Genomic DNA, 12,372 nt, shown 5'->3' with positions numbered 1-12,372 from the left:
AACCAGCAGATTGTGTTTTGCCAAGACAATAAATAATAACCATATTCTGACTCAAGTGCCAAATGTATAGCGCTTAATTAGAGGTCAGTAGAGCATATTTCTGCTCAGCTGTTCCATTTACAGCAATTAACATGCTCGTGTCACTCTAAACTGGGTTGCAGAGCAGATTTCAAAGGGTTGAGAGGAAGAATCAGGGAAGGGCTGTTGCACCTCTGGCAGCAGCTCGGGAGCAGCACCCTTGGCACCCACCCACGGGCAAAGAGGTGGGACAGAGAGGTCCCAGCCCTGGTGCAGCACCGCCCTGCCCCACCCTTCTGAGGGCTGAGGGGACCCTGCCCCATCTCCGTAAGGGCTGAGGGGACCCTGCCTCGGGCCAGCGTTCCCTGCCCCGCCTGCCCGGGCAGCTCGGGCGGTGACACCGTCAGACCGCGGTGGCCGTGCCCGGGCTCCGCCGCCGCCCCCTCCCCGGGGCGGGAGCCCTCCGAGCGCGGTGTGGCGGTGCCCGGGCAGGGGCAGTGCCGGTGCCGGTGCCGGTGCCGTCCCCGCGGAGCGGCCCCGGTGCCGGCGGGCGCGGCAGCACCGCCCGAGCGGGGGCGGGCGGGGGGCGGGCGCGCCGGGGCCGAGCCGCGCCTCGTCCCGCCCGGTCAGTCCGGCGGGGCCGGCGCTCCGTGCCCGCCGAGGGGCCGCGCTCCGCGGCGCTGCCGCCGCCAGGGCCCGTCCCGCCGCCCCCGGCCCTGCCCGGCCATGGGCGCCGGGGCAGCCGCGGCCGGGACGCCGCCCCCCGCGGGCGGGCGCTGCCGGCGGCGCGGAGCGGCGAGCGCGGGCTGAGACGACGACGACGAGAAGGAGGAGGAGGCAGGTGGGGCGGCCCCGCGCTCCTGCAGCCGGGCTGGGGTGCGGCGGGGCCGGGGCGGCGGCGGCGGAGGGAGCCGGGCGGGCGGCGGGACGGGGCGGCAGCGGCGGCGGCGGCGATCGCCGAGGGGCGCGGGCGGATCGAGCGCTCCCTGCCCCCCTTCGGCCCCGTTCCCGCCCCCCCCGTTTGGCCCCGCCGCCCTGTCCCTGTCCATGTCTTGTCCCTGTCCCTGTCAATGTCCTGTCCCTGTCCCCGTCCCCGTCCCCACCGGCCAGCCCGCCGCGGCGGCGGCGTGCGCGGCTCCCCGAGAGCGGGGCGGGGAACGGAGCGGGGCCCGGCACCGCCGCTTGGAAACCTCCGAGGAAAAGCAGGGCAGGGCTCACCTTCCAGCTGGGTTTCCTTTGCTCTCCTGTTTTTCTAGATGCGTTACTGTGCCTGTGGAGACTTCGTTGCTTCGCCTCAGCCCTATGTGACTCTGGGGGAAGGATCATGACCGAAGTCCTTCTCTCTGCTGCTCTGAACGGAACTGAACCCAACCTGTTATCCGGCTGGTCCGCGGGGAACGTCACCACCAAGTGCTCCCTGACCAAAACCGGCTTCCAGTTCTATTACCTGCCCACCGTCTACATTCTGGTCTTCATCACCGGGTTTTTGGGCAACAGTGTGGCTATCTGGATGTTTGTCTTCCACATGAGGCCTTGGAGCGGCATCTCGGTTTACATGTTCAACTTGGCACTGGCCGATTTCCTGTATGTCCTGACTCTGCCCGCCCTCATCTTTTACTACTTCAACAAAACGGACTGGATCTTCGGAGATATCATGTGCAAGCTGCAGAGGTTCATCTTCCACGTGAACCTGTACGGCAGCATCCTGTTCCTGATGTGCATCAGCGTGCACAGGTACACGGGAGTGGTGCACCCCCTGAAGTCCCTGGGGAGGCTGAAGAAGAAGAACGCGGTGTACATCAGCAGCCTGGTCTGGGTGCTCGTGGTGGGTGCCATTTCTCCCATTCTCTTCTACTCGAGAACAGGGATAAGGAAAAACAAAACCACGACGTGCTACGACACAACGGCCGATGATTACCTGAGAAGCTATTTCATTTACAGCATGTGCACCACGGTGCTGATGTTCTGCATCCCCTTCATAGTGATTCTTGGTTGCTATGGGCTCATCGTGAAAGCTTTGATTTACAAAGATTTGGACAATTCTCCTCTCAGGAGAAAATCGATTTACCTGGTCATTATTGTGTTGACGGTCTTTGCAGTGTCTTACCTTCCCTTCCATGTGATGAAGACCTTAAATCTAAGGGCCAGGGTGGATTTCCAGACCCCGGATATGTGTGCCTTCAATGATAAGGTTTATGCCACGTACCAAGTGACGAGGGGCCTGGCCAGCCTCAACAGCTGCGTCGACCCCATCCTTTACTTCCTGGCAGGTGACACCTTCCGAAGGCGGCTTTCCAGGGCCACCAGGAAATCATCCAGAAGGAGCGAACACAATGTGCAGTCCAAAAGTGAGGAAATGACTCTCAATATTTTAACAGAGTATAAACAGAACGGAGACACCAGTTTGTGAACAAATGCAGGAGATTTGGGAACAGTTTGGAAAAAATCCTCCGCTTTGAGGCAGTAGGAGACTGAAGGGCTTACAAGTGTGTGAGGAAAATCTACCAGTCTCAAATTGTTTTTAGTTAAAGCCTCATTTTCTGGTCTTAGGAAAAGCTTAACAAAGTCAGTGGAAGAATTTTAATGGAAAATAATGTGTCAAAATCCAGCTTTCCTTCAGTAGTTTCATTTAATTCTGACTTGTGTCAGATGAAGTAAAATGAAGTAAATCCCCTAAAGGAGGAGAGCAATCAAGTGCATCTGGTTTAATGACTTAGTCTCCCACATTTGAAAATGTTCTCAGTCAGCCTGTCTTTAGAAATAGGAAATAAAAATAAGAGCAGTGTCTTGTTTTCTGAGGCTCAGTCACAGACCAGGCTTTCTGCTCTGTCGCTGTTGTACGCAAGGATCTAAATCAGAGTCATGATGCAGTTGTCATTTTCAGTTCTGTTATTTTTTCATCTACTTCTAGTGCTGATACCTACTTGATAGTCTGGTGGCATTTATGGTTCAGTCCTCTTTCAGTGCCGGTGTTCTAGTCGAGGTAGGCTTTGCTGGTGTGTGCATGGTCGTGCTTTGGGGTTGCGGTGGTTGTTGGCAGCAGGCCTGGCCCCGGGCGCCCAGGGCTGGAGGTGTCCCCGGCGCTGCGGGCACTGCCGGGCGCGGGGCTGTGCCTCGGCGGCTCCGTGCTGTCCCCGTGCCCAGGGCAGCGGTGCCGGCCCAGGGACAGGCCCGGCGTGGCCTGGCTGGCCGGGGAGCGCCGGCAGAGCCGCCCGGCCTGAGGCCGCTGGCATGGGCTGGCACTGGCCGGCGTGGGCCGGCATGGGCTGGCAATGGCTGGCACCGGCTGGCAATGGCTGGCAATGGGCCGGCATGGGCTGGCACCGGCTGGCAATGGGCCGGCATGGGCTGGCAATGACTGGCAATGGGCCGGCATGGGCTGGCAATGGCTGTCACAGCGCTGGCACCGCGCTGGCACCGCGCTGGCATGGGCCAGCATGGGCTGGCACCAGCTGGCACCAGGGCCTGGTGCGGCGCCGGAGGCGGCAGCGCTGGCACAGGGGGAACTCGTGCCCCCCGTACCTGCCCTTGGTGCCCTTGGCGGCTCAGCTCCTGCAGGCTCTACAGACAGCACAGGAGCCGTGTCCCAGGAACAGTGACTGTTAAAATGGATGATATAAATGGATGATGTACGTATTATATATTATATAGGTAGAACAGTAATTGGGGGGAATTAATTTTTTTGTACTTTGACAAACAGATTGCTGTATTAACAAGATGTTGCAATATACTACAGGCTAAATCCGGCCCTTTACTACAGATCTTCTCCAAATGGGGAACGGTTCATCCAAAATTAGCCAAACTGCAACATTGTGTAACACAAGAGCCAGTGATCAGGCACAGATGAAATTCTACTTGGGCAGTCTCACTCGTTTCTCATATTTTTAATAAATGTATTTGAAAATATTTTGTGCTAAAAGCGGTATAAAAGCATGCTCTGGATTATGAATTAAGTGTACAGAATTAAGTTCGATGTAATCCTAAGGGTGATTTTTAACAGATCTTTGTTCTTCTGATCTGCATCATAAGAGTAAAATATTTATATTTTACTTACCAATTTCCAGTGATTGGTTACAAATGAGAGTAGCTCTAGTTGTTTTTTGACAACATTGTTAAGCAGCTTCTGTTCACATGTATGGCTTCCTCTGCAGAGTCCCTATTTATTGAACTTATTTATTAGAATGCTAAATGTAAAGTTTGTAAAGTGTGGTTCTCTGTGGTCATATTCAGAATTGGGCATTAATGGAAAATTGAAGAGCATGTTTCAATCACTGTAATACTGTGTCTTCTAACAGAACATCTTTATAATAAACTCAATTCCACCCTGACTATTCACTGCTGATATGTAACCTAGTGATAAATTAAACTACTGATATATAGCCTAGAGGTAAATGAAACTCCAGCTTAGGAAGCCTCTTAGAGCAACGTGGAGAGCTCATTTAGCCCTATGAAAAATGTAGAGGTAGTGAAGAAATCTCAAGCAAGGGTCAATTGCTAATTAATCCTGACTGACAAAGCCTGTGGAACAGCACAGACTATTTATATAGCACAGAAAGAGCCTGATTCACAATAAATTACTTCTCCTATTATGTGATTATTTGAGGCTTCATTCAGCTGAGGCACGTCTTGTTTGGAATGGCAGAAAAATTACACGGAGAGGGAGCATAAAAATAGGATATTCTTTGACTCTGCTGCTCTGTGTTGAAGAGCCTGTTCTTTCCCAAACATTTTGTGGTCAGTTAGGAAATAAAACGTTCCACTAATGGATGTTTGACAGGGTCCCGAGCAGCCCCGGCAGGAGGCAGAGCCCCGCGGGGCGGGGTTGGTGCAGCTCCCGCAGCCCGTCCGTGCCGGGGCTGGGCTTGGGCTCCGGCGCTGCCGGGGTGCGAGGGGCAGAGCCGTGTGAGGGGCAGAGCCGTGTGAGGGGCAGAGCCGTGTGAGGGGCAGAGCCGTGTGAGGGGCAGAGCCGTGTGAGGGGGCCGGAGGGAGCGGGGTGCGAGGGCAGAGCCGTGTCCGGCCGGAGGGAGCGGGGTGCGAGGGCAGAGCCGTGTGAGGGGGCCGGAGGGAGCGGGCCGGGGGATCCAGCCGGTCACGGCCGCGTCTGCTCGGGCACGGCACTGCCCAAGGGGCGCTGTCCCTGTCCCTGCCCCGCAGGGCTCTGTCCCTGTCCCTGCCCCGCAGGGCGCTGGCACCGCCCGGCAGCCCCCGCAGCCCCCGCAGCTCCCCCGGCCGCCCCGAGCGGGCCGTGAGCCGCGGTTCACGCCCGGCTCGATGTGCAGCTCGCAGCTCTGCGCCCTGTGTGACTCCCAGCTGCACACCCCGGGCTGCCACAGCCGGGCTGAGGCCCGCTGGGGCCGGGGCTGAGCCTCCTGCAGAGCTCCCGCTCGCTGTCGGAGCCTTGCTGTGCTTGGACGGGGTGGTTGGAGCCATTGCAAAATCCCACCAAGTTCCTGCCTGCTCCCACACGCCCTTTTTACCTGGAACACGCCAGAACCAGCGCTGGGTGTCCCACCTGAGAGAGTGCTGGGCACCCAGCAGGTCTCCAGGCAGAGGGAGGGCTGGGCCATGAGCACCTGGGGAGCTTCGAGAGTCTGACACCAAACCGATCCTTTTATGATGTACCTGCGGAGGGCAATGAGCCCAGGGTGATCCCTGTGATTATCCATAAACCTCAGAGGTGGGTGTAGCTGAAGAGGCCTTTCCCTGAGCCACTCACCTGGAGTTTCTAATCCATCCAATATGCGAAGAGAATGCAACTGCAACTCCGGCCTGTGGGCTGGTAATTAATAATCAGTGACAACGGTGGGTTGTGATTACTAGGGACAAGATTCAGCTGATTATCTCACTACTGTGACCACCAGAAGTTCCTCCTTCCCTCACGCTGTGCAATCTTTGACTAGCAAATGAGATTAAACCTGTTGTGGTCATGTTTGTAACCTATTTCCCGCTGGGTATGTTTGGGAATCACCTAACTACAAATCATTTTCTTAAGACACCACAAAGTTCGAAGTAAACAGTTATTTAGAGATTAATGTTTGCCAGACCCATGCCAGCACCGATTCTCCTTCATGAGCTGTATTTGCTTCCTGCACCTCATGGGTTGATGCTTTTTCCTATTTATGCCCAATAACTCTTACATGTCTTTAACACAGCCTGGAGTCAGCATGAAACCCACACGTGAACAGCTGTCAGTTTGAACATTTGCGTAACACTGGACTTTTTGTTTTAATCCACTTCGTGTAACACCAGATTGCTGAACTCCTGAGCAGGGTGGGGAACGGGCAGCCCCTGTTTTTGGCAGCAGGGTGCCCTGGGTGTGCTGCTGAGCCCGGCCCTGCCTGGAAGGGGCTGGGGGAGCTGCAGGGCTGCTCTGGTGGCTGCAGCCCCTGTGCCAGTGCTGTGGAGCTATGCCAGTACTGCAGAGCTGTGCCAGTGCTGCAGAGCTGTGCCAGAGCTGTGCCAGAGCTGTGCCAGTACTGCAGAGCTGTGCCAGTGCTGCAGAGCTGTGCCAGAGCTGTGCCAGAGCTGTGCCAGAGCTGTGCCAGTACTGCAGAGCTGTGCCAGAGCTGTGCCAGAGCTGTGCCAGAGCTGTGCCAGAGCTGTGCCAGTGCTGCAGAGCTGTGCCAGAGCTGTGCCAGAGCTGTGCCAGAGCTGTGCCAGTGCTGCAGAGCTGTGCCAGAGCTGTGCCAGAGCTGTGCCAGAGCTGTGCCAGTACTGCAGAGCTGTGCCAGAGCTGTGCCAGAGCTGTGCCAGAGCTGTGCCAGAGCTGTGCCAGTGCTGCAGAGCTGTGCCAGAGCTGTGCCAGAGCTGTGCCAGAGCTGTGCCAGTGCTGCAGAGCTGTGCCAGAGCTGTGCCAGTACTGCAGAGCTGTGCCAGAGCTGTGCCAGAGCTGTGCCAGAGCTGTGCCAGTGCTGCAGAGCTGTGCCAGAGCTGTGCCAGAGCTGTGCCAGTACTGCAGAGCTGTGCCAGCACTGCTGAGCTGTGCCAGAGCTGTGCCAGATCTGTGCCAGTGCTGCAGAGCTGTGCCAGAGCTGTGCTAGTGCTGCCCTCTGCCCCTGCAGCCCCAGGGACACGCCCAGGTTTGGCTCCTCGGAGAGGCCCCGAGCCAAGTCCCAGCCTGGGCTCTGTGAGCCCGGGAGGGGTCACGGGGAGCTCCCCTGGCCTTGCTGTCAGGTCAGGAAGGACACGGGGCTCCAGGCACTCCCGGAGCCTGACTCCATGGGCACAGCACTCTCAAATATGCTGAAGGCACAGGGCTTATTACTTGGCACGTGGCTGTGAATTACTGTGTGTTCCAAGGGCTTATGTGGAAATGCTTATTTTCCTGGTGAGCCGTGATTTTAATATTGTTAAGTTCAACTTTTTTGTAAACGCTACTGAACTCTGACTGCAACATCTGCAGGGACAATGCTACCTTTTATTTACACTCAGGTTATGTAGCTGCTTGAATTAAAGAGCAAAAAATCCTCTTATTTGTCTATAATTTTAATGAACAAAACTATATTTCTGTTCGAAGTTGCAACTATTTTTAGTGGCAGCAGAAGTGCGGCCCCAGCGTTGCTGGCGCTGCACCACCACACCGAGCTCGTGTTGGAGCCGCCCCAGTAACATTATGAAACACTCCTTCTGCCTTTTGTGTTGCTAATTCATGCTTCCAGGAGGTTCTTCCGGCAGTGATATGTCTTTAAAAATAGGTGATAAAAGGCTTGCAAAATATACGCAATTTAAAACCTTGAGAGAAACAGGCAGACCAAATGAGAATCAGAATAAGTGAATAAAGGAGTGATGCTTGGCCTTCAGAGACAAAGGAGATGTGGGGACAGAACAAGGGGATGTCCTTAGGCTGAGGGAAGGTGCCGGTGTGCGGCACCGGGAGGACCGAGCGGTGCTGGCCGGGTTGGTATCCCCTGGGGCACACAGCCCAGGCAGTGCTCCCCGGAACGGGGCTACCCCTCTGTGGGTGACCACGGCCCGCCACAGCACCAGCACAGTGTCCCGCAGCCCCGGGGCAAACTGGAAATCCTGAATGAGAACCTGGCAGAGCCTCCCAGCGGGACACCGAGGGGCTGCTGCCTGCCCGTGGGAGCGCCCTGGCATCCCTAAATGATCATCGGAAAATCTGCTCGTTTAAAGTGCTGGAAACACCACTTACCCTTCCTGGCATTCCCCTACAGCCTCGGAAGAGCAGAGCTGTTTGTGTTAATAATTCATAGAAGCCTGCTCCCTTCAGTGTACGGCTCCTCCATGCAGCAGCACCGCGATCTGCCCCACACCCTCCTCCCTGCTGGGGCAATGACCTGGGATGGACCAAAACCCTTCAAACCCTGCTGCTCCCAGGGACCTTCCCCAGCAGGGCGAGAGCCTCACACTGGTTCTACCCTTAATCAAAGCAGTCCCGACTTTTATGATGAGGGTGGCACAATCCTGGCACAGGTTTCTCAGGAGGCTGTGGCTGCCCCTCCCCGGGCAGTGCTCAAGGCCAGGTTGGTTCCTGGTGGGTGGCAGGGCTGTGCCCCGTGCTGTGCTGGCATTCAGGCAGGTACTGACAGAGATTTCCCTGTGGGAGCCGGGTGCTTGGTCACAAATGCACTTCCTTCCACTGTAAATAACGGCCTTTGGGGGGAACTGCTTTTTCTCCAACACGGTGCTGAGAAGTGACCCAGCCATGGAGCCAGGGCTGGCCCAGGGGCGAGTGTCAGGTACTGGGGGCAGTCAGAGGAGCTGTGCAGAGGCACCCAGCCTTGGAGTCACCCAAACAGACCCAAGGGACTGGCAGGGGAGGGGAAGGGATGCTCCTGCATGCAGCCAAGTACCCCAAATGCACACGGCAGAGGCTTGGGGCACAGCCCTGGGACCAACGGATGAGGATTTGCTCACTTGATCTCTCTGGAACCCAGCTGTGAGAAGTTCTTGGGCATTATGACACAGTTTTTGTATCAAATATTGTGTTATTACTAATTTCAGAATTAAAGAGTACTTTTAAGACTCCGCAGAAGTTAAATTCTTAGCAGACTGTTGTGTTTTAATATCCTCAGTAGAAACACCAGAGTAGTTCAGTCATACATTGGAGATAATAAAGCTTTGCATTGTAGAGGGCAAATTATTTATTTGTTTGGTATTACTGGCCCATCCCCATCCCTGCTGTGGGCTCTGTACAGGGCCCCAGGACCCAGCTGAGTGCAGCAGGGTGGGTTCCACCTCTGCCTGCTCCCCTTGGCTGCAGTTGGGCCAATCCAACAGGACAAAGGGCCTGGCAGGGGTTTGTGGCAGTTTCCAAGGCAGGGACAGCCAACAGGCCAGAGGGGAGCAGGTCCCGGCTGCCCGAGCTCCCTGCAGCTCCCCTCCTCCTCAGCAATGTGTCAGGACACGTTTGGCACAAGTAAAAAGTTGTTGTTTAACATTCTTGTGTATTTGTGAGCGGTGGCAGTGATGCTTCCTGTAAAACAGAGCTGCGAGCGTGGCAAAGCTGTTTGATGTTACAGCCTTATTTAAACAGCATTTAGATAGTAAAAGCAGTCATTCCCCTCATCCCCACATACCAGCCACCCATTTAAATTCCTCCTCATGCTCTTGCACAAAGACTAATTTTGGCAGGAGGCTGACTTGCCCTAGATTTTTAAAAGACTACTTGTTTTAAAACAAAGTCCATTGGGGAAGGGAGAGAGCTGGGAGAGGATTGCTTCCTCCCCCTGCCCTCCCCAGTCTCATCACCTCTACCACCCCCATCCCATCACCTCTGGTCACCCCCATCCCTTCACCCCCCACTCCATCACCTCCTGGCCCTGGAGGGTGCAGTGTCCTCCTCCTCCTCCTCCTCCTCTGCCATGGAGGGGTTCCTGGCCCCTAGGAGGGTGATGGAGGGGAGCTTGAGCACAGAGCAGGAGAAGCCAAGGGAAGATTGAAAATCTGTCATTCACCTTGACATTGACACACTAAAAATAAAGTTAAACACTTTTAAAAACGAGTTATGCCAATATTCAGATATTACTTGAGGGTCTCGACTCAGAATAAAGCTCTGGGTTTTCAAGCCAGCCCTCGCTACCATCAGAACAGCTTTTCACCAAGATATTTCCTTGTTTTGGAGTTGTTTCCTCTCCTTCAGAGTCTGGGCAAAGTGTCACTTGATTGAGACAACTGAAAACAGAGAAAATCAGAAGAAACCTGACCCCCAGGTGTCCTGTAGAAGGCAGAGTGAGCAGGTCCAGAGAGCCCCACAGAGGCAAATCAACAGCCACACACTCACGGGGAGCAGATGGAGGAGCTGACTTGTCTCTTTGGCTGTGATTCAACCAAAGTGTTTTCTACCCTTCCCTTTCTGCATGGGGATAAATCTGCAAAGGAAAACATTTCAGGGTGCTGTGTGCTGGCAGGGCTGGTGCCACCGCAGCGGGATCCAGCACTGCCACAGCCCCTCACGTTCCTCACTGAGCGCTCTGAAAGCTGCTTTGGCTCCAGGGTCACCAACAGGCTGCTAAAACCACGGAGGTTGAATTCCAGTGAGTCCCATTCCCCAGTAAATGGCTGTATAAGCAGCTGCCCTTAGTGCAGGTACCTAGGGAAGCAGACCTGAATTTTTGTCTGAATTTAGCAGCTCTCTGTAGCACGCCAGGCCACGGTGACATCCAGGAATGTCTCCACAGAGGGAGTGTCCTTAGAGCCCTGTGGGGACTCCTGGGTGCCCTACCCTCTGCAGGGATGGAGCTGGGCTGTGGCAGCACTCACCCCTGGGCTGCCAGCTGCAGTCCCCCCGGCCAGGCTGGGCTCAGCCAGGGACAAGGGACAGGGCAGGGCTGCTGCCACCGCCACAGAGGCTCCGGCTCGGCGTCACGGCCCCGAGCCTTCACCACCGGTGCTGGCCACGGGCTCTGCTCGTGTAAGCTCTAACTGATACTGGAAGGGATGACTCAGCCCTAAGTATAGTTACCTGCACCCAAAATAGAGCCCAGCCCTGCAGCAGCTCGGGGCTCTGGGTGCAGGTCAGCCAGGAGCGTCTCCCACACCACTGGGAGCCGGCGGTGTGACACAGGGTGGCACCACGGGTGGCCCTGGCTTTCCACCTGCCTTTACCCTCAGCCTGGGAGGGGATTCCAAAGCAAAGCCTCAGACATTAATCCCCTCTATTGAATGTACAGAAACACAAATTTCAGTTGCTCTTTTCTTGATCAGTTCACACTGACCAGAGCTCATGAGCAGGATCAATTTACACATCTAAAAATACACCATCAGCTACACACAGATGGATCTGAGGGGGGGGGGGTGTGTGTAACTATGTGCATGTGCACGTCCCTAGAACTCTCAGACACACTCATAATTTACACAAATTCCTGACACTTTCCTGTAAAAGATGGGGAGGCAGAAAACACAATGCCCTGGCAGTGCACAAATGGGGCGTTGTCCCTTGCCCTGGAGGCCCTGTACCCATCAGACTCAGGAGCAGGTCCAGAAGCATCGGTAAGTTCACACTGGAGGGAAACCTCCAGAAGGAAAGAGGAGCCAGAGCCCCCACTCTGCCCCACTGTCCTCGACAGCATCCGACGCCAAGAGCTGAGGGGCTGCACTCTGGGCCTTGCTTTTCCTCTTAGGCTGATTTGTTTAAAATAGCAGACAGAAGAATTTTCCTCTCAGACTAAGATAAACTGCAGTTAACTAATGACAGGATGTGCACAGCAAACCTCGGGAGCAATCTGCACATTGTGAAACTCTCCCAGACCTCACTGGTGGAGCTGTGCCTTGCAGCTGCACCCAGCACTGCCTGCTGCAGCAATGCCTGCACAGAGCCAGGCTGAGCACCGTGCTGTGACCAGCCCTGCAGCAGCACCTGCAACCACACACCAGGCTGAGCATCTGCAGTGCACAGGGGGCAGGAGCAGAGCCTGCCACGGGAGACTTGCCGGGCCTGGAGGTTCCCAGGTGGATTTTGGAGCCAGGGTGCTTCCAGCAGCAGCCACAGCTCCCTCTTCCTGCACCGTGGATGTGAGGCTGGCTGCAGCTCTGCACCCCCTGGGCTGGGCAGGGCTGTGTGCCCCAGGACCACCCGTGGAACAGGGACACGCCGGGCTGGGCCCCGCCAGAGGCTTCTGCTCTTCTTTCCCAGTATCATTGTACAGGTATAAACATCCATGGAGTCATTGGAAATGAGTCATATTTCAGTGCCATCTAATTGTTAGATACTGTAGATGGTATTTGTCAGCTCGTGCTGTGAACAGTTATTTTACATAACACCTGGAAAGGTGTGTCAGGCTCCAGCAGTTTCCAAGGTCTCTGCTTTGAAAGGGATTAAAGTGTGGTGCTCCTTTCCATCAGCTCCAAACCTGTAGAGCTGCTGACATGTTGTATCCAGTTGAATGTGGTGCT

General features: G+C 55.5%; 1 protein-coding gene across 2 annotated transcripts; it reads left to right on the top strand.

Moving 5' to 3' along the window:
- Positions 1–658: 658 nt before the first annotated feature.
- On the top strand, positions 659–3,314 carry P2RY1 (purinergic receptor P2Y1). 2 transcript variants are annotated; one of them, XM_063408514.1, is made up of 2 exons: positions 659–855; positions 1,275–3,314. In XM_063408514.1, the coding sequence occupies exon 2, from the start codon at positions 1,343–1,345 to the stop codon at positions 2,426–2,428; it is 1,086 nt and encodes a 361-aa protein (XP_063264584.1). In that variant the 5' UTR covers positions 659–855; positions 1,275–1,342; the 3' UTR covers positions 2,429–3,314. The 2 variants fall into 2 exon arrangements, with proteins under 2 accessions (XP_063264584.1, XP_063264583.1); XM_063408513.1 differs by having other exon boundaries at positions 659–859; positions 1,275–3,313.
- Positions 3,315–12,372: the final 9,058 nt, after the last annotated feature.

The sequence above is a fragment of the Prinia subflava genome, chromosome 11 (genome assembly GCF_021018805.1).
Source record: "Prinia subflava isolate CZ2003 ecotype Zambia chromosome 11, Cam_Psub_1.2, whole genome shotgun sequence".
Lineage (NCBI taxonomy): Eukaryota > Metazoa > Chordata > Aves > Passeriformes > Cisticolidae > Prinia > Prinia subflava.
The sequence above is the reverse complement of the archived record's forward strand: the minus strand, read 5'-3'. Positions and strand labels throughout refer to the sequence as shown.

Coding starts and splice junctions, on each gene's coding strand:
- P2RY1 (XM_063408514.1), top strand. CDS start 1,343: ATGACCGAAGTCCTTCTCTCTGCTGCTCTGAACGGAACTGAACCCAAC.